The sequence below is a fragment of the Vombatus ursinus genome, unplaced genomic scaffold (assembly GCF_900497805.2).
Source record: "Vombatus ursinus unplaced genomic scaffold, bare-nosed wombat genome assembly UNPS02014794.1, whole genome shotgun sequence".
NCBI classification, from domain to species: domain Eukaryota; kingdom Metazoa; phylum Chordata; class Mammalia; order Diprotodontia; family Vombatidae; genus Vombatus; species Vombatus ursinus.
In genome coordinates, this window is record NW_020954572.1 from 16,288,840 (window position 1) to 16,310,447 (window position 21,608).

Below are 21,608 nucleotides of genomic sequence, written 5' to 3' on the forward strand. Positions count from 1 at the left end.
CTACCCACTCATGGAACTACCCACTCATGGAACTACCCACTCATGGAACTACCCACTCATGGAACAGAACAGAGCAGAATAGTACACTGGTTACTGAAGAGGGCTCTGCCTGGGTTTTGTTGTTGTTGTTGCTGTTTTAGTTCTTGGAGAGTGATGTAGAGGGGACATGAGTCTATGGATAGGCTGAGTATGTGTAACTATATGAAAGTGTGTTTGATACAGATTTGTGGTAGGTGTGTTTTTGCAAGTATGTGATCTCTTTATGTGTTTCTGTGTGTGTGTGTGTGAGAGAGAGAGAGAGAGAGAGAGAATATATATGTGTGCACTTTTATCCTTTTATCTTCAATTACTTTTTCCTTCTCCCAACCCTTTTTTTTTTTAGACAATTGGGGTTAAGTGACTTGCCCAGGGACTCACAGCTAGTAAGTGTCAAGTGTTTGGTCTGAAGTCGGATTTGAACTCAGGTCCTCCTGACTTCAGGGCTGGTGCTGTATCCACTGCGCCACCTAGCTGCACCCCCCAACCCTTTTTTGTTGGAAATCCTCAAGGCTTTGTTCTTAATCTTTTCTCTTTTTTTCCTATATCATCTCTCTTGGTAATCTTATCTGCTCTCTCATAGCTTCAATGCTATGCTAAAGAGTCCCGGATCTATATCCCCTTGTGCCAGTCTCATATCTCCAACGGCTTACTGGATACCTCTACCTGAATGTGTTGCCAGCATCTTAAACTTAGATTGTCCAAAATTGAATTCATCATCTTCCTGACCACTCTTCCTACTGACTTCTGGAACTGTTCCTATTCCTGACAACACCACCTTCCTGTCAGTTAGCTAGTTGTCGTGTTTGTCCTTCATTCTCAAAGAGGACCATGACATCAGGGAGTTGATAACGCGACTTGAAATTGACTTTGATTTGAGTGAGGGACGGCTGTGCAAGGTCACCAGCCTCACTTTCTCCTCCAGAGCCATCTGGATCCAGTGGCCAGACATTCATCAGGAGGACTGGAGATGGCACAGGATGCGATAGGAGACCCTGGCCCTTTTAAGCTAAGGTCTTTTCAGGTTCTCACTTGGAGTGAGGCAACGCCCGTTCAGTGAATAGGCCTCTTTAAGAAGTGAGTCAAGGGATGGCCTCCTAAATTAAAAAAAAAAATCAAATTGGGAGGGGAAGACCCTCAGGGTTGCTGACCAAAAGAGAAACAGTTATTATTTACATTCACTCTGCGCCCCGGGGCCCAAAAAATAGCTAGTTAAGTGTTCCTTAGGCAGGGACCTATTGTTCAATCTATTAGCTCCAGAGTGAATTGGGTTTAAGCGTTGGTCTTTGAGAGAGAAATCTAGCCAATAAACCCAGGGTTAAGTAGGCAGCTTTTTTCAGCCATCAAAATTTACCTTCCTTCGGACAGAACACTCTCAGGCAAGGGGAGAGGAGAGGAAAGGTGAAGAAAGGAGAGGAGAGAAACCTGAAAAGACCTAAACTTAAAAGGGCCAGGGGCTCCCATTGCATCCTGAACCATCTCCAGTTGTCCTCATGATTATCTGACCACTGAACCCAGATGGCTCTGGAGGAGAAAGTGAGGCTGGTGACCTCCCTCACTCAAATCAAAGTCAATTGCACGTCACATCATCATCTCCTTGATGTCATGGTCCTCTTTAAGAACGAAGGACAAACACAACCTGTGCATGTAAATAGTAACTGTTTCTATTTTGGCCATCAATTAGCTGAGAAGACTCAGGGTCAGTCATCTTTGACTCCTTTTTCTCCCCAATTCACATATCCAAATCAGTTTGCAAGTCTTGAATTTACCTATGAAGTACCAAGGAGTTTGTGGAAGGAATCTATCAGGGACACGAATATTTCCCACAAATATTCCTGCTTTGGTTAAGCTGCCAGTTCCCTGGCCACCCTTCCCATCCCACCACCACCCTCCCCCTTTATCTCTTCTCATCGACAAATCGCCTGGGGAAATTTTCATAACTTGGTCCAATTGACTCTGAAGAAGGTTAAAATCAGAAAGGCAAATGAAAAGAGAGTAAAGGCTTTTCCAAACCCCAAAGACTCTAGAGAGGTGCTGAGTGACAGTCACATCACCTCAGCCCTGGAGAATGGAGAAAATAAATGAATTCACTCCAAGTTATCCAAGAATGGAAAACAAAGACTTGGTTAAGTAGAATAAATATTCCCAATGCTATCTAAAAAAATCTTGTGTGTGTGTGTAAGGTAGAGCTGTGGGATCCCTAAAGATGTGTGTGTTTGTAAATAATGGAGAGTTTCAAATAGCCTGGAAGAATTCTGGCTTCTTGAGGGTAAAAAAGCTAAAACACTGTGAATTGAGGCATTAGTATGATCATTCCACTGGACTACTGGTCAAGAAATGCTGACCCTGCAGTAACTAGCATCAACTTTCATTAGTAGAGAATAGCATGGCAAAAATGGTAAGAAGACCCAAGATGCCTGATGGGAATTGAGGAGTGTGGTAGTAGAGAGATGGATGACCAACGGGGAAGCAAACTAAGCATTTAAAAACTATTATAATCTGAAGCTTTTGGATGAATTTGAAAGAGAAATCTTATCAGTCTTTATAAAATAATGAGTTCCAAAACAACATTCTATTCCACAGATCAGACCAAAGAGGACATGAGGCTTTCTTCTAGTATTCAAAGGGATGACAGTTGGTCAACAAGCATTTATTCAGTGCTTACAAAGTTCCAGGCACTGTGCTAAGTGCTAGGTATACAAATACAAGCAAGAAAAAAAGACAGCCTCTGCCATTAAGGAGCTTACATTATAACAGGGGAAGATAGCACATAAAAAGAAACTGAAAAGGAGGGAGAAAGGTCCCAACACAGGGGCGTGATAGAGAAAGACCAGAATACAACCTGGAGACAAATGAGGACACAGTTGGCCTGGACACCCTCCTTAAATGGAGGTTCTGGGAGGAGCCGTCTAATCAGAGGGAGGGGCTGCAGGTGCAGAGGTACTCCTACTATGTAAATTCCAGGGCTGGAGTGAGCATCCAGGCTCAAGAGGCTTTTGGGACATGGTAGAAAAAAAAAACCCAGAGTACAGGCTGGAAGAGGAATTAAATGTCTTCTGCTTAGACCGAGGGGCAGAACTAGGCGAGATGGGTCTAAGTTGCAGAAAGGCAAGTTTAAATTTGATATGGGGGAAACCTTACTAACAATTAGAGTTGTCCAAAGATGGAATGGGCTGCCTTGGGAGATAGTTGTTGTTTGTCCTTCGTTCTGGAAGAGGACCCTGACATCAGGAAGATGATGCCATGACTTGCAAGTGAATTGGATTTAAGTGAGGGAGGGCTGTGCAAAGTCACCAGCCTCACTCTCTCTTCTGGAGCCATCTGGGTCCAGTGGCCAGATATAGATTAGGACGACTGGAGATGGCCCTTCTGGGAGATAGTCGGTTCTCCATCAGTGGATGAATACAAGTGAAGGTTAGATGACCCATTTTTAGAGATGCCATAGAGGGAATTCCATTTCAGGTAGAGGCGCAACCATATGGCTTCTAAATTCCTTTAAAATTCTGACATTCTGTAATTTGTGTAATTTGTGTCAGTGCTTTCTTACTGGCCAGAAGGTTAACTATGTGTCCTTCTTAATTGGCATCTATTAATTTTAAAGGGGCACTTCAGTATTTAGAGAAACTCTACATAATTAGCTGTGATTTTTCCCCCCAAAATAGTTCTAACAGAGACCAAAGTTCATAGATTTTGAACAAAGAAGGAAATTGGAGGTCATCTAGTCCAATCCCTTGACTTTATAGAGACAAAACTGAGGCACAGAGAAATTAAGTGGCTTGCCTAGGGTCACACAGATAGAAAGTATCTAAGGTAGGATTTGAACCTGTGTCTTCCTGACTCCAAGTCCAGTGCCCTATCCACTACCATACTGTCTCTCATTGTTATAGATAGCAGCAGTGCCAAAAATTGAACTCAGCTCTTCTGACTCTAAATTCAGCACATTTTCTAGTGCTGTAGCACTACGTAGGGGGACCCCAGTTTCCTCATCTGTAAAATGAGGAGTATTGGACTAAATAATCTCTAACTTTTTCAGTTCTGAAATTCTTCTACTCCAAATTTTCAATATTTCTTATTTTTAAAACACAAGCAACAACAAAAAGATGTTTACACATTCCTTAAAGGTTACCGCTCAGTTATGACTAGAAACTTCTAGTATGGCTCTGGTTATATTGATGGGCTTTTAAGTATATTAGTTACTTTTCAAAATGACTGGTGATAGAGGAAAGAAGAGAGTATGTTAACAAAAGAGAGTTCAGTCATTTAATTCAGCAACAACAAAATAACACTTATGTGAGATTTGGCTATAGCCACCAAGGCTGATTCCAAGATTTTCCACCTCTCTCTGCCTGAGTAGGATTTGAACCTGTGTCTTCTCTGACTCCAAGTCCAGTGCCCTATCCACTACCATACTGTCTCTCATTGTTATAGATAGCAGCAGTGCCAAAAGTTGAACTCAGCTCTTCTGACTCTAAATTCAGCACATTTTCTAGTGCTGTAGCACTACGTAGGGGGACCCTAGTTTCCTCATCTGTAAAATGAGGAGTATTGGACTAAATAATCTCTAACTCCCTGTTCTGGGACACCACCAAATATGGCCGCTAGGGGTGCACTGATCACCGCTGAATTCCCAAGGACACATTCAGGGAGCTAATTTACTTTTTCATTTTCAAAAAAATTATAGCGTTTTTAAGGGGAAAAAACTTAAAACAAAAGTAAAACAATAAAAGCACAGGAATGGGGATATCTTAGAATTTTCTGATCTAAATTTAACTCTAACCACAGATTGACTGGACTAACACAGTTTATGGGGCTATACTAAGAGTGAGATAATTTATATCAACTCAGAGAAAGAATCTCAGATCTCAAAAGGTAATTTTCCAAAATCTCTAGTGTAGCAAGCTGGGATAGGGAGTTGAAAGACTGCTACCTTCTTCCCAGAATCTTTTTTGCCTTTCAGCAACATGAAGAGAGAGGTTGAAATGTCAGGTCTTCTCTCTTGAAGCCAGAAGCCAGAAAAGCCTGGATTTCTTTTCTCTCTAGCTCCAACTCTGCTTGGTCCTCACACAGGCATGGATGTTTAGTAATCAATCTCCACCAGAAAAGAGAGAGTCCCATACATTTGGCCCTTTGAATCAAGGGTTACAGTACACAGCTATTGAGGGATATGGTTTAGCTTAACTGCATATTTGTTACAAGAGATTTGTTTTCTCCTTTTCTTTTCTTTTCTTTTTCCAATGTGGTAGGAAACAAGGAGAGAGAGAATACACATTTCTGTTCATTAAAAAAAAAATTTTTTTTTCACAAATGTGAAATAAAGTATGGATTTTCAGATGAGGCCACTATATAATGAGTTTTACCTAACTCTACCTTGTTACCAGAAACTTCTCTAGAAGTGGGTAAAATCTGCAAATGTATGTGATGTAAAAACAAAACATCAAAAAAACCAAAAGTGAAAAAACAATTTAACATTCAAATTTAAACAGTTCTAGCTTAGATGAATATCAGAACTGACATAGTCTCTCTGCCTTCCCCCCATTCTCCCTCAGACCCTTGGACATCTCTCTACCCCAAGACAATTTATTTAGAGGAATCTGGAACAAGGAAAAGGTCACAATAGGTTAAAATAAAGTTTGAGATGGAGTCAACATCCTAGATTAGTCACTGCTTGATTTTTCCCTTCTCCCCTCAAGGACTGAAAGTTTCATCTAATGGTTGTGGTTGTTGAGTCAAGGCCATGACCCCGTGGACCATAGCACACCAATGGTGTCCTAGGGTTTTCTTGGCAAAAATACTGCAGTGGTTTTGCCATTTCCTTCTCCAGTGACTTATGGTAAACAGAGATTAAGTGACTTGCCCAAGGACATACAAGCTAGTAGATGCCTGAGGTTGGATTTGAGCTCAGATCTTCCTGATTCCAACCACGCCATCAACCCAGCCATCTGGCTGCTTCCTTTATTTAGACAGCCTTTGTGAATCCTTTGTGAATGGAGGAGAAGGAAGGGGGCAACAGCTGTTAGGAGGGTCCAATCACTTAGAGGTTCCAATCACTAAGAAGTATTTTTGTTTTGTTTTAAGTTTGGTTACCATCCCTATTCCTTTGTTCTTGACCTTCTAAAGTACTTTTCCTAAAAAGAAAGGTCTGAAAGGGTTTTAGGCTAGAGAATACTATTTCTTAATATTTTCAGATGAATTTAAAAGGAGATTTTAATATGCTCCCCACCCTTCCTAAAAATTAGAGCTATCCAAAAGTAAAATAGGCTTGTCAACCTATTGATCACTTGTCAACATTCAAGGACATTATAGAAGATATTTCTGTTCAAGTATGTAGTTGAGAAGAAGGGAGGAGAAGGTTTGGAACTCTGAGGGAGTTGGAATGATAAGTTAATCAAGAAGGAATAAAATGATATCTTAGTAGTTGTGAATATAATATAATTTAACATGAATTTGTAGTGACTTTTCTGAGTTTCATTGCTTTTACTTCCTATCACTTTCTTCCTTTTCCTTTAGTTTTTTAAAAAATAATTTTAAAATTCAATCTTCCACTAAAATGGAAGGATGAATTTGTTTCCTCTACAACTTCTTGATGACTACTGAGGTTCCAAACCAGAGATTTCCTGATCCTCCTGCTTAATGGAACAATAGATGTTTAATTGCCTGATGCCTTAAAGCTCTTGCTGGAAGAAACATTTATTTGAGATCGACACATTTATTTGAGATTTCATTCTCGATTTTGTGTTTGTTGACATTCAGTTGAACATCTAAAAATCATTAACATTTTGATATTAATAGCTAGCATTTATATAATACTTTAATGTTTACAAAGCCCTTTATGTATGTTGACTCATTTGATCCTCACAACAACACTTGTGAGATAGGTGACTGATATTATTATCCCCATTTTACAGATGAGGAAACTAAAGCACAGAGAGGTTAAGTGACTCACCCAGGTCACACAGCTTGGGAGTGTCAGAGGCAGATTTCACATTCAGGTCTTCCTAATTTCCTAACCTAAAGGCCTTCCTTCTACCCACTGCTTCACTACCTAGCTGCCTCATCCTTTGATAAATCTGTGATCTCATTCCAGTAGGTGCGCCTAATAGAATATAACCCATCTTATATTTTTTATCCTATTCCATACTTATCCTTGTCTGCCAGATGAATTCCTCTGGTTCTTCTCATATCACCATGGTATCAACACACTGTTTGAGCTTTCCATCTGTCGTCTGATTCTCAATATGTGACTAAAACACTTCCTTTTCTGGTCATACATGTCCTTAATGATACCTCTCATTACACTTTTCCGAGCAAGTTATTATTAGTAATATGCACAGTCCACTTATATCTACCAGGCATCTTTCCATTGCCCTTTGGAATATATGTCATTTTAATTTCTCTAAGATTATGGTGTTCCATGATTTGTCGACAGATTCTACAGGAAGAATAATGGTGCTTTAAAAAAGTGCTTAAAGTGCACTAAAATATTCAATTCTTTGTTACAAGGAATGATTCTCTAAGAATAAGGAGGGAAGAATACAGGGGGGAAAGTAGGCAATGTAAAAATAAAATAATAATAACCAGGTTTTATATGGCACTTTTAAGATGTGCAAAGCAATTTTATGTGTATTAGCCAATCTGAGGCTCACCCCAACCCTGGGAGATGGGAGTTGTTATTATCCCTAATTTACAGATGAGAAAACAGCTTAAAAAAAGATTAAGTGACTTGCCCAGGGTCATGTAGTTCAGGAGTGTCTTAGGAAGGACTTGAACCTAGGTCTTCTCAACTCTAAGTTCCACATTCTATCCACTGTACCACCTGGCTGCCCGAAAATAACAACACAGGTCTATTTTTAAAAGCTAAAACCTCACTTTCTGTAAGAAGCCTTTCCTGATTGTTCCTAATGCTAGGCCTCCCTCTGAGATCATCTCCAATTTATCCTGTATGTATCTTGTTTGTACATATTCTCTATGTTATCCCCTCCATTAGATTGTGAGCTCCTTGAGGGCAGAGACTGTTTTTTGCCTTTCTTTGTATCCCTGAGGCTTAGGACAGTGCCTGGCACACAAATGCTTGCTGACTTAATCTTATTTTAAACTGTTTAACTGGTGTCAAAAACTGTTCAAAAGAAATAATTAGACTTAGATAACTTTGTCTTGGGGGAACTAAGCGACACAATGGGTAGAGCACCAGGCCTAGAGTCAGGAGAACCTGAGTTCAAATCTGTCCTCAGACACTTACTAGCTGTGTGACCCTGGGCAAGTCACTTAACCCTGTTTGCTCAGTTTTCTCTTCTGTAAAATGAGCTGGAGAAGGAAATGGCAAACCATTCCAATCTCTGCCAATAAAATCCCAAATGGGATCATGAAGAGTCAAACATGACTAAAAAAATGAATGAATGAAACATTGTCTTATCACCTTAGAACTAGAACCAGACTTAGTACTCCAGCTTGTCTGTCTTGAGAAGGCCAAGAGCATCACTCTTCCATAGAATCTTTTGAAAGTAAATTCCAGGGGCAGCTAGGTAGCGCAGTGGATCGAACTCTGGCCTTGAAGTCAGGAGGACATGAGTTCAAATCCAGTCTCAGACACATGTCACTTACTAGCTGTGTGACCCTGGGCAAATCACTTAACCCCAATTGCCTCACCAAAAAAAAAAAGAAAGTAAATTCCAGTGGAGATGGGGAAGGTATACCCCTTTTGCTAAAGAGGAAGATGGAGATAAGATATCTAAAACTACCTCTCTCTCTTTTAGTGAAATTGCCTAAAAGAACTGTCTGTCAAAAGAAAAGCAACCTACTTCCTTATTCCATCTAAAATTATAACGTAAACTTTTCCACTTCTTTTTTTTTTAATTACAATTAGTTTCACAGGGTAGTTAATATTTGGCCCAAGGATAAGGATGTATCATGGTATGGGTATCTTCTAGATGGGGGTACTTGAACAGGTACTCTTTGGGCATACTCTTGGGAGGTGGCAGAAGCATTTGGCGGGGTATGCCTTGTGTTTTTGTTTTTTTTTTCCCTAGTACAATAGAGAAACTAAAGGAAGATTCCAAGGATTCCAGAGAACTTGTCTTGGAATGTTTTGCACATGTGAGAGTTAAATATCCCAGGGCATTTGTAGCAGTGTTTACATATGGTGACCTTCTGATATGGCCGCCTAGCTGATTTGCATGTTACTATGCTTCCTGATTGAGTCAAACTGTAGAGAATCATAGGATGAGAGATTTAGAACTTGGAAGGACCTGAGAGATTTTTGAGTTCAAACCACTTGTTTTCTAGATGAGGAAGCTGATGTTTCTTCAGAAGTTGTGACTTTACTCACCAGGGCAGTGAATCGATCTTCTGTTCCAAGGAAATGTAGGGCACTGATCTTCTCAAAATCATCCATGAGACCAGCCTTAGTCATATTATCCTTGTAGAAAAACCAGTTGTTCAGTCAACAATCATTCATTAAGCATTTTCCATGTGCCAGGCACTGTGCTAAATGCTAGGGAGACAAAGAAAGGCAAAAATAGTTCACCGTCCTACAGGAAATCATAATCTAAGGAAGGAAACAACTATGTAAAAACAAGTTATATACAGGATAAGTTGTGGATAATTTAAGAGGGAAGGCGAAAGTGATTTGAAGGAAGCCAAGAAAGCCAAAAGGCAGCGATAAGGAGGAAAACCATTCCAGAAATGGGGGCACCATTCAGCCAGTGAAAATGCCCAATAAGAGTTCATGATGTTCAAAGAACAGTAAGTAGGCCAGTGTCACTAGATCAGAGAGTATGTAGTAGGAAGTTAAGGGGGTTTTTTGGTTTATTGTTTTGCTTTTTTTTTTTTTTTGATGAGGCAGTTGGGGTAAAGTAACTTGCCCAGGATCACACAGCTAGTAAGTGTCAAGTGTCTGAAGCTGGATGGGGTCCTCCTGATTCCAAGTCTGGAGCTCTCTACATGACCTAGCTGCACCTAGCTGCCCCCTAGGAATTTTCAGAAGCCTGGAATAGTAGGAAGGGCTTTAGGTTATGAAACGTATTAATGAACAGTGGGTTTTATATCTGATCCTGAAGGCAATAGGGAGCCAGTAGGGTTTATCAAACAGGGGGGGTAATGACATGGTCAGATCTTTGCTTTAGGGAGATTACTTTGATAGCTAAGTGGAGCACAGAGTATAGTGGGGAGAGGCCTTAGGCAGGAACACCAAACAGAAGTTTATTGTAATAGTCCATGTATGAAGTGATGAGGGCCTAGACCTAGCCTCTATATAAATGTTATTATTTTGAATTGGGCACCTAGGTGGCTTGATGGATAGAGTGCTGGCCTGGTATCAAGAAGACTCATTTTAATGAGTTGAAAACCAGCTTCAGACACATTATCTGTGTGATCTTGCCTCAGTTTCCTCATCTGTAAAATGAGCTAGAGAAAGAAAGAGCAAACCTCTCCAATATCTTTGCCAAGAAAACTCCAAATGGGGTCAGATATGACTGAAACACCTCAACGATAAAAATTATTTCAAATTAGGAACTGCCTCCATGATGTCGTTAATCAGGTTCATCATGATAATCATAGATTGACAATCTCAGAGTGAGATGGGACCTCTGATACCCCTGGTCCAAACTGAACAAGGATCCTATCTAGATGCCCATCACGGAGTCCTCGAAGCCTCAGCTTGAAGATATCCAACAAAAGTAACTTCCAGAGGCAACACATTCCACTTCCAAATAGCACTAATTGTTACATTTGTCTTATTTAAATATAGACCCCTTACTCCTTTTAGGGACAAGCAGAGCAAGTTTATTCCCTCTTCATGATAGTTTTTCAAATAATTGCTGACAGTTGTCGTGTTCCCCCTAAGTTGTCTTTTGTTCTCCTCTATAAACACCCCAAATTTCTTTTTTTGGGGGGGCAATAGGGGTTAAGTGACTTGCCCAGGGTCACACAGCTAGTAAGTGTCAAGTGTTTGGTCTAAGGCCAGATTTGAACTCAGTCCTCCTTACTGCAGGGCCAGTGCTCTATCCACTGCACCACCTAGCTACCCCCAACACCCCAAATTTCTTCTCCTGCTCTTTCTAGAGCATGAACTTGAGGCCCTTCACCATCCTCACTGCCTTCCTCCACACACCCCCCAGCTTATCAATTTTGTTGTTCAGTTGTTTCAGTCGTGTCCAACTCTCCATGACCCCATTTTGGGGTTTTCTTAGCAAAGATACTGCAGTGGTTTGCCACTTCCTTCTCTGGCTCATTTTACAAATGAGGAAACTGAGGCAAAGTTAAGTAACTTGCCCAGGATCACACAGCTAGTAAGTATTTGAAGCCAGATTTAAAGTCAGGAAGATGACGCCTGGTAAGCTATCCACTGTGCCACTTAGCAGCACTCAGCTTATCCAATACTTCATCAGATTTGTGCTCTCATCAGTCAGTGATCCTTCCAATGATCCAAATGGAAACTGATGCATGCCTACCCATCCCATGTCCTGTAAATTCTCCATGAGGGGAGGTCCAGTCAATATGCTGGGAGCCTCCCTCTTAATGACATGATGAGCAGCAATGGACCTTCAAGGCTCTCTGTCTCTGTATTTCTAGCTCATTCTTTCTTCTCCTGCATGATTCTTGATTAGTTAATATGCTGCAGTCTTCACACACCCACTATAGGCCAGTATATACAATTTTTTTTTCCATCTCCTCACTAGTCCTCAAAACCATGCCTCCCAATGTAGCCTAATATTGCTTTAGCTTTCTTGGCAGTCCTATCCCACTGTTCATTCATGTTGATCTTGTGGTCTACCAAAATCCCCAGATTTTTCTTGAACTGTTACATGACCATATCTCTCCCACCTGGTACTTATGAAGCTGATTTTTTTTAACCCTTGCTCAAGACTACATTTATCCCTACTAAACTTCCTCTTATTTGATTTAACCCAATATTCTAGCCTGTCCTGATTTTTTTTTCATCCTGACTGAAGTTAAGTATGCTAACTGTCCCTCCAAGCTTGTGTGAATATGATAAGCCTGCCATCCATCCCTTTGACCAAATCAATGACAAAAATGTTAAACATCACAACACCAAGCAGAGATTTCTGGCATGCTCCATTGAAGTCATCCTTTCAAACTGCTGACTTTAATGACTACTTTTTTGATCCAGTTATTGAAGAGCTTTAAACTGTCCTATTGTCTAGCCCGAAATTTTCCATGTTTTCCACAAGAACAACATGAAAGACATGAGAGTCAATGTTTGCTAAAATCTAGGTAAATTAGATCTAAAGCATTTCTTCTGATCTACCAAATCTTGTTAATTGAATGTTTATTGATTGAATTTTAAAAAAAGATATAAGGCTAATCTGGCATGACCTGTTTGTAGACTTTCTGGGTCACTGCTTCTTTTTTTAGATGTTTACTAATCATCACTTTAATAATGCATTCTAGACAAAGCTGACCAAAAACGAAAATGACAAACAGTTGAGGGGTTGCAAGAAAACCAGCATATTAATGCACTGTTGGTGAAGCTGTGAATTGGTTCAGACCTTCTAGAAAGCAACGTGAAACTATGCCCTACCCCAAAAGTTATTAAGTTGTGCAGACTTTTTGACCCTGAAATACTGCTAGGCCTATGCTCCAAAGAGAACAAAGAAGGAGAAAGAGGTTCCATATATTAAAATATATTTATAGCAGCTCTTTTTGTAGTGGCAAAGAAATGAAAATTGAGGAGGTGCCCATTAGTTGGTGAATGACTGAACAGAGTATATGAAAGTAATTGAATGCTATTGTGCCATAAGAAATGATGAAAGAGACTGTTTCAGGAAAAAAATGGGAAGACCTATAAACTGATGCAGAGTGAAGTAAGCAGAACCAGAAGGAAAATTTATACTACAACATTGTAAATACAAACAATTTTAAAAGATTTAAAGACTTTGATCACTGTAATGATTCCAGAGGACCTATGATGGAGCATGCTACTCAGCTCCTGACCAAAAAGTGATGGATTCAAAATGGTGAAGAATTGGACATGTACCATAGGAGAATTCATTTTGCTTGACTATGCAGTGGTTTCAAGAGTTTCGTTTTTCTTTTTGGGGGTGGGAGGGATGAGACAGAGTGAAAATAGATTTTTGTTTGTGGAAAAAATTAAATTAAACTTTTAAAAATAATAATGCATTCCAGTATCTTTTTTTTTTTTTTTTTTACTTTCTTAGGACTGGACCTCTGATTGCATTAATATAGGGAATTTACAGTAAGGAATCTTCCACAACCAATACAGATCAGCACCTGCTCTAGTGTGAGCACTATATGAGTATAGCCTTTTGGAGGGTTTCCAGGGAGTGATGAGAGGTTGAATGACTTGCTTATATTAACATGGTCAGTAAGTGTTACTAGAAAGCTGGTTCTTTATCAATATACCCTGAGGACTCTCTAGAATTTTCCCATTTATCCAAGTCAAGATCAGTAGCCTGTGTTATAAAGATTATATTCTATTCACTTTTTGAAAACCACGACATCTGACCTTCTCTAATCTATAGGTACTTCTAGTATTTTCCATAATCTTGCAAAGATCACTCATAGTGGCTCAGTACTCATACCTAGTAATTCTTTCACTAGCCTAGGAAAGTAATTCTTTCACTAGTCACAAAGACTAGGAAGTCTTTCACTAGCCCACTATCTGGGCTAGAAAACTAAAATATTCCTGAGACATTGCAACATCCCAAGTTGCCTTCTAAATTCAGTGCTTCTTAATCTTTTTCCATTCATGACCCCTTTTTGCCAGAGAAATTTTTATGCAACCCTGGGTATATAGGTATGTAAAATAAGTATACAAATCAAACATTTACTGATAATAAATTAAAAAGAAACTTATTTTAAAAACAATTCTTTGGTATATATATAATTTTACTATTTATTAAAGACAAAAGTAAATGTGCATGCTAATGAGATAGACATCTTGTTTATTTTCACATAAAGAATTAGATGTTGGTGAAATATTTGATACTGCAGGACAGAGAGCATCTTCAATGTTTTTCAGAGTTGACTGATATTTTGATTTTATAACTGTCAATGCTGAGAATGATGCTTCACATGAATACGTAGTACAAAATGCAGAAGTTTGTTTAGGGCCATTTCAGAAATTGTTGGAAATTCTGTCCTAATCCCAAGCAATTTAACAATTTTTTAGGAAACAAGTTTTAAATCTGTGTCGCTTGACAACTTGGCGATTTCTTCTTGAACTTTTAATGGCAGAAAACTGAATTTTTTTATTTCAATTGAGTATGGTTTATGAATCCAACCTGTTTTTTTAGAATCTAAATTTGAAGGGAAGTATTTCTGAAACAGTATCTTCAGGCACTTCAATTCAATTGATCAATTATAACTCTTACAATTAAATCTTTGGGAAGGTTATTTTCAATTATAAAATCATCTGTCATTATGAAAAAAATTAACAAAATCAGATTTCTGCTCAGTCAAAAATATAACAATTTCATCTTTCAATTTCAATAATCTGTTTAAACTTTGCCCTCTTGAGAGCCACATGATTCGACATATTTTCTTTTTCTTGCCAATTTACATGTACTACAACCTGGTAGTGAAGACTCTGCCACATTGTCATTAGTACTTTTACCTCTTCTGTCTAAATTTAGCCACTTATCTATAACCAAAAAATATTTTTGTCCTAAAATGTAAATAAATTTTGCTAATAATTTCTCAAATAAATGTTAGCTTTAGTTTGAAATTACATTTTGTTTGTGCTAAATTTAAAAAATTGATGTTCACACTTACATACACATACAATGGTGATGGTGGAGAAATATTATTAAAGGGCTTTTGTCTTTACTTGCTGCAATTAAATACTTATATTTCTATAAAAGAAGGAAATAACAGCAATTTTTAAAATCAAACATTCTAACACAATACAATCCAAAGATATACTAATTTGATACTTACATGATGATGAATGATGGTAGGAAAATATTAAAATTTTCCTATAGAAATAAAAAAATTTCCATAATAACTTTCCATAATTCCATAATTTATTTTCCATAATTAAACTAGCATGTTTCTGTAAGAGCAGAAGACTTTGTATGTACAGTAAAAACACTGTGATTCATAACATACAGTAGTCTCAAATCTGAGCTGAGGTGTTTCTGGCAGCATTTGTTGGCGTTGTGTGGTGTGAAGGCACATGCAGTGCAAAGTGTGCGTGTTGTGTGTTCAGAACCAAGGCTGCAGTGAAGTCCTGAGATGCAACAACAAGCAAATGCTGCCAGAAACATCTTGGATTCATTATGCATTTGATTTTGAATTAACTTTTGGTTGTTGTGCATTCAGAAACTTTTCACGGTTGCCAAATTCTTCATGACCTCCACATTCAGTTACTCAACCCCATAGGGCAGGCCTGCACAACCTATGGCCCACTTGCCTCCAGCCAAAGGATTTCTGGTGGCCACTATGCATTCTCTTGTTTGTCACCTGAGCCCGCAGCAGCCAACTTTCCTCAGTCTGTCTCTAGTCTAACCTATCTTCAGCCTGAAGTTTACAAGTTGTGCAGGTCTGTCATATGGGGTCATGACCCACAGTTTAAGAAGCTCTGATTCTAAATGATCAGAGAGAGGGCAAACTAACTTCAGGAAGACCTGTGTTCATTCCTGCTTCCAACATACATTAATTGTGTGATATTGTTTAGCATTTCAGTTTCAGCAACTCTCTAAGACTGTATAGTTGCTGATGTGCATTGCTGGAGGGATCTGTCACACCTGGAGTCCAATCACAAATCCATTCTGTAACACCACCACCAGCATCATCTCTGTCTGTCTCTCTCTCACACCCACATACACACATAGAGTTTTCTAGATAAATTAGTTTAATTAGTTTTGAATGAATAAAGAAGAATTTATTAAGCACTTACTTTGTGCAAAGCACAGTGCTAAGAGCTGAGAATAGAAATAGAAAAGTCATAGTCCCTGCTCTCAAGGAGCTCACACTCCATTGGAGGAGACAACACATATTGCTGGTTTAATCTGCAAGTCAAATGGAAAAGTCCCATGGTCCAACTTAGGGTCCAGCAGCAAAGTAGATGTTTATATCTCTTCTTTAATGTCAGTATTTAAATGAGTTTGAATACTGGTTAAACCATGTGTGTCAGATATGGTAAAGTTCAGTTACTCAAAATGTTCAGTTAAATACCCCATTCATCCACACTGTGAATTAATAGGAGTTCACCCTGCAAAATTAGAGATTAAATGCTTGGACTGTGTAGAGAGTAAAGGAATTTGGGCTGCTAGTGAAAAGTAAGGCATAGCTGACCAGCTTCAACTGACCCCTTTTCAGTCTGGCTCTTGAATTGATCTGTGTGTCAAACAGGAACATTGTGGGGGAGTGAAAAAAATCTCACACCCCCAACTCTTTTTGCAGTTTTGCTAAGTGAAGGCCTCAGGATGATATGAAGGGGAAACATGGATAAGATAGAAATTAAAAGGAATTTCAGATCATAATTCAGATGAGAGTTTAGGCTGACGACACCTGAGCAACTTTTAGAAAAACCAAAAATGCAGATTTAAGGGCTTCTTTTGAGGGCTTCTTCAAGCTGCCAGAATGGGATAAACTCTTGGGGCTACTGCTACAAGAACTAAACCCTCTCTTTGCCAAGTAAATAAACATTTATTAAGTGCTAACTATGTGCCAGCAACTGGGCTATAGCTTACAGATGGTATGATATAACCGGTGGGACTCTCTACACATTTGAAAATGGACATTCTTTCTTGTCATTTATTTTGCTGTGTTGGTTGATTACACATCGTTTGCTTTAGCTAATGCACCCTCTGGTTGGTCTAGTAAAGGAAATACGTCATTGAGGGCTGATGAGCTTTGGTTTTAAGGGGATGTTGACTCACAAAGTTCCTCTAATCTGAGGTGGTTTTCTGGAAGGTCGGGTGCGTGTGTGATGCTACTACAATCAGAAAAAGTTCCTAACTCCTTAATAGGAGCACTGATTTTCTTAGGAGCTCCCCTTTATTCCATTGTAGGGGAGTGAGAGTGGGGGTGAACAGGGGAGTCCTGGTGCAATTTGATTAGTTTTCCCAATCAAAGGAATCTCCAATGGAGGTAGACATGAACCCATGAACCTTGCTGAAAGGATGGGGGATACTCCTCTGATTGTTTCCCATCGTTTTGTGCTACCTCCAAGATGTCTGACAACTGTGAATAGGGGTGGGGAATGACCTCTTACTGCAAGTCACCCCCTCACCCTCACCTATAAAGCAAGCCTGTCTCACTTCCCTTTTTAGCCCTTAGACTTCCAGATCCTAGTAGATTAGAACAGATCTTCATTCTAAGGGGCAGGAAGGTGTCTGCCTGAGGTTCCTTAACCTGAAGTTACAGGCTCTGCCTTTATGAACATAGATCAGACGCCAGTTTCTGAGACTCAGCTTTAACTGCTTAAGATATTGGCAGCAGCCAAAGCATTTATCGATAGAGTTCCTAGAGAAGCACATGGCAGTGGCCAACCTTTGCTTGCTTAGGAGAGATCCTGAGCTTTAACTTTTCCAACTTTTGAGGGGTTTATAACCTGGTAATTTCAAGTTCAAGAGCTCCCAAGTTCGAGAGTTCAGGCACTTAGAGGGAAATTATTCTCTGCATCTGGAGAATGAAAACCAAGTCATGGTAGAGCAGTTGGCACGGTGGGGTAGGAAAGTGACCTGGACCTTTCCAATCCTTTGCTGTTATCTATGAGTTGCTCACATAGGATTAGGCCTATGTGAATGGGAGTGATTATTCATTAGCTCCCAAAATGTGTTTACCTTTCTGAGGGAGTCTAACAAGCTATTTGAATATTTTACATGTTTCTGTGTCTGTTTACAGGTTCCTGTAAGCTCTTGGTATCTCAAGCATTTTAGGGGATTGTGGATGGGGCAATACCCAGGTATCTACATTGGAGGCACATAAGGGGTGGAAAACTGTGCCTTTGTGGGAAATATGGGGTCCCAGCTTCCTACATTTGGGTATTTAGAGATTTTGTCCGCAAAGAGCCAGAGGGAAAATGAAAAGATCTGCCCAACCCCCCGTGTGACCTCAGAGTCTTGGGAAAATTACACTATCTTATCTCCTGGCAAAATACAATGGATGTATGCCCAAACCTACTTCGGGTGTGTTTTGAGTGTTTGGTCTAAACTCCAAGATGAAAATATTTTACAGATAATAACTGGAATTTCTGTAACACTTCTAGATTTACAAAATGTTTTCTTCACTAGGTGGCTGGTGCAAGTTAATAGTGTGCTATCGTTTTGCACTCGGAGGAAACAAGGCTGATTGACTTGCCCAGGGTCATACATTTGGTGAACAGAAAGGTTGCTGTGGGAGTCCGCAGTTGCCTCCTGCTCTGATTTTTTAAAATCATTTCTTAAAGAGTATTCCTGTGCACTGTGCTAAGGATGACAAAACCAAACCGGGAGACAAGAACTGCTGACTCCCCAAAGTCATGGCCACTCTCACAAATTCTGCCAACTCGCCAGGCCTGTTCTGTTACAGGCCTCCAGTTAGAGAAATGTGATTTAAGACGTCTGCTTATCCGGGCAGATTGGGTATGGCGTTGCACAGAATCCGAACCCTAACTGTCCAGATGCGCCCTCCCTCCTGCGGCTCCTCGCAGCTCAGGGGCGGGTCTGGACGTAGCACGAGGGGACGAGGCACGAGAGGCCGCTTGCTTTGGCTGCCACGAAATTGGCCGCGAGGACCCAGCCGACACCGACCCTCCTCCCTCTCCCCGGGAGCAGGAGTCCCGGCAGGTCTGACGGGTAGGCGGCACGGCCTCGCCTACAGTGGGCGCAGGAGCCCGGGGGAGACATCGCTCCGCGGCCGCAGTGATCGACTTGCAAGGCACTGAGACGCTCAGCTTTGGACCCCGGCGCCGGGCCAGCCAGAGACCCCCGGGGCGCGCGGGCGGGGCGGGAAGGCGCTCCAGTGGTGCACGCTCGGCCCCGCCGTGAGCGCGCCTGTGCCTCGGGGACTGCAGGAAGAGGGCTCTCGCTCGCTTGCTGTCGCTCCCTCTCCCTCCCTCCGCCTCCACCCAGCCGTCCCCGGCCTGTTCTCGTGCAGACCCCTCCCTTTCTCGTGCGGCTCTCGTTCGGTGACTCCAGCGCACGCGCGCTGCCCCTCGCGGAGGCTGAGGGGGTGAGACGCAAGGAGCGCAGGGGCACGGGAGCGCGGGAGGCACCCTCGCTCCGGGAGGCTGCGCTAGCGCAAAAGCTGCCTGACTCGGGGGAGCCGGCTCCGGGAGCGGTGCGGCGCTCAGCGACGTGAATTCCTCGCACCGCCCCTTCCTCTGCTCTGTTCTCCGGTCCCCTCGGCGCTTCTACGTCCCGGGGCTGGATAAAGGAGCCAGGGAACGCCAGGCTGACCTTGCTGCAGAGGGGCGGAGCGCGGCGGCGGAGGAGCGGGCCGAGGCGGGCCGGGGAGATGACTTCTCCCCTGCGCGGAGGCTCCCCAGCAGGCGTCGGGCAGGAGAGCTCGCCGCACCAGTGCCCCAGGTATCTGGCACCGACTCACTAGTGATGGGACGCGGGACCCACCGGGGAACGAGGACCCACCAGGGTGACGGGGGCTCGAGCTGTGGGGGTAGCCCCCGGGCTCGGCCCCTTGAGCTGGGGTGAGGGAGGCGCTCCAGCCCAGGCGCTCTGGGTTCCCCCTCGGAGAGCAAGCGGGCGACCGAGGTGCCGGTGAGTGGATGGCAGGGCTTCCTAGTGCGCCGATGGGGAAGACCTCCCTTGGGCTCCGCTCCTGCTGCCTGGGCTTTTGTCCCGTCTGGGAGCCCGTGTCCTACGCCTGCTGTCCGGACTCTGCCCCGTCCCATCGCTACCAATCTTCCCCCGCCCCCCGCGGGCGCCCTAACTTTGTAGGGGTTCCCAAGCGCCGTGGAGCAGAGAGCGGGGCAGGCGTAGGCTCGGGTTAACTTAGACGTTGTGTCCCAGCTGGGGCATTTAAACTAAAGCCAAAGGTAGCAGACATTTAGTTTTTTATTTTACTCCCTTTTTCCTAGGATGGGAAGAAACAGACGGATATGCTCTACCTAGAATTCCATTTCCAGATTTGCTCTACCTAGAATTCCATTTCCAGTGAAGACAAGTTGGTGACTGGTAGTCTTCAGGCGGTGGGTGGTCTAGAGCCGACGGATTCCCCGATCCCAGCCCAGCCGTCGCTTCAGCCATGGCCCGAGCCAATGTATGGAACCGTCTGAAGTCGTGGTGGAGAAAAGATGATACGCCTCCGTTTCTAAACGATACCAGCGCCTTTGACTTCTCGGATGAAGTAGGAGATGAGGATTTCCCCAGGTTTAATAAACTTCGAGTTGTAGTTGCTGATGATGGCCTGGAGACCCCAGAAACTATTAATGGGACCCACCTGGCCTTCCAGGCCGATGATGATTCCTTACTGGATCAGGACGGACCTTTGCCCAGCAGCCAGCTGGGTTTCAAAGTAGACCCTTGTGACAGTTGTCGGAAACAGAGAGAGTTACTGAAACTGAGAAAAGTGAAAACCAGGCTCACCATCGCTGGTGTTCTTTACCTGCTCTTCATGATTGGTGAACTTGTGGGTGAGTTGTGTTATCGGCTTTTTCTCCTTGTGCCTAGCCAGAAAAGGCAATATAGAATGTTAGACTCTTGACTTGAGGTTTAATAATTGTTTTCAAGGGAGAGAGTTTGCTAATTATCAAAGATACTGTGAGTGTGTTCTGATGTGCAAACCAACCTAAGTGCCTAAAGAATGGGGAACATATATTTCAGGAGGACATTTTTCTTAGAACATGTCTATCATCAGATGAAAAGGATTGAGTTTTTTTAACTGAATTGTATTATTCACTTCTTTTTTTTCTGTTTACAAAAAATCTCTGCAGAAGGATTAGTGTTGCAAGAAGTCATTTGACTTTTCATTTTTGATTGCAGAGTTCGACTTAATCATGGCAGAAATCTAGACTAGAGCTGGAAGGAACCTTAAAAATCATCTAATCCAATCCCACAGCTAGGAAGTAGAGCCAGAATTAGAGATCATATTTCTACCACACCCTGATTTGTGGTAGTATATTCAAATTCTTACCCTTTGAGTTCAGGAGAACACCAGAACCCCTTAAAGTAATACTAAATTGCATGGACTGATTAATTCATCCAAGAGATTGATCCTCTTAGGATATTACTAGCTAATAATAAGTTATTAAAATAGTAATAGCTAATAATTATTAGTTAATATCAATAATAGCTCTATATTATTTATATAGCTCTTTTTACAAATATTATCCCCATTTATCCTCACAAGAACCTTGGGGAAATATATACTATTATCATCTCCATTTTACTGATGAAGGAACTGAGGCAAAGGGAGGTGGCTTGCCTAGGGTCACACATCAAGTGGCTGAGTCTGGATTTATAGACCCAAGTTTTCTTGCCTCCTGGTCCACTATACCACCTACCCACCTCCTGGGAAATAATTTAAACTTAAAGGGACTCCAAGGTTTTTTTTGGAAAATCACTATTTTGATGGACTTTCTGTTTTATAAACTTCATACAGTTTATCCTCTTTTAGGAGGAAGATGGAAAGGATAACTGTAGACATCCTAG

General features: G+C 41.5%; 1 protein-coding gene across 3 annotated transcripts in view; it reads left to right on the forward strand.

Annotated features, from left to right (window-relative positions):
* Window positions 1-19,441: 19,441 nt before the first annotated feature.
* The window catches only part of SLC30A4 (solute carrier family 30 member 4), a 37,288-nt gene continuing 35,121 nt past the window's right edge, over window positions 19,442-21,608 (forward strand). For 2 of the 3 annotated variants that reach the window (XM_027870164.1, XM_027870166.1), the window contains exons 1-2: window positions 19,442-19,526; window positions 20,036-20,590. In XM_027870164.1, the coding sequence (XP_027725965.1) occupies window positions 20,203-20,590 (388 nt within the window). In that variant the 5' untranslated portion in view covers window positions 19,442-19,526; window positions 20,036-20,202. Of the gene's footprint in view, window positions 19,527-19,649; window positions 19,716-20,035; window positions 20,591-21,608 lie in introns of those variants that run through there. The other variant, XM_027870165.1, reaches the window with a different exon arrangement.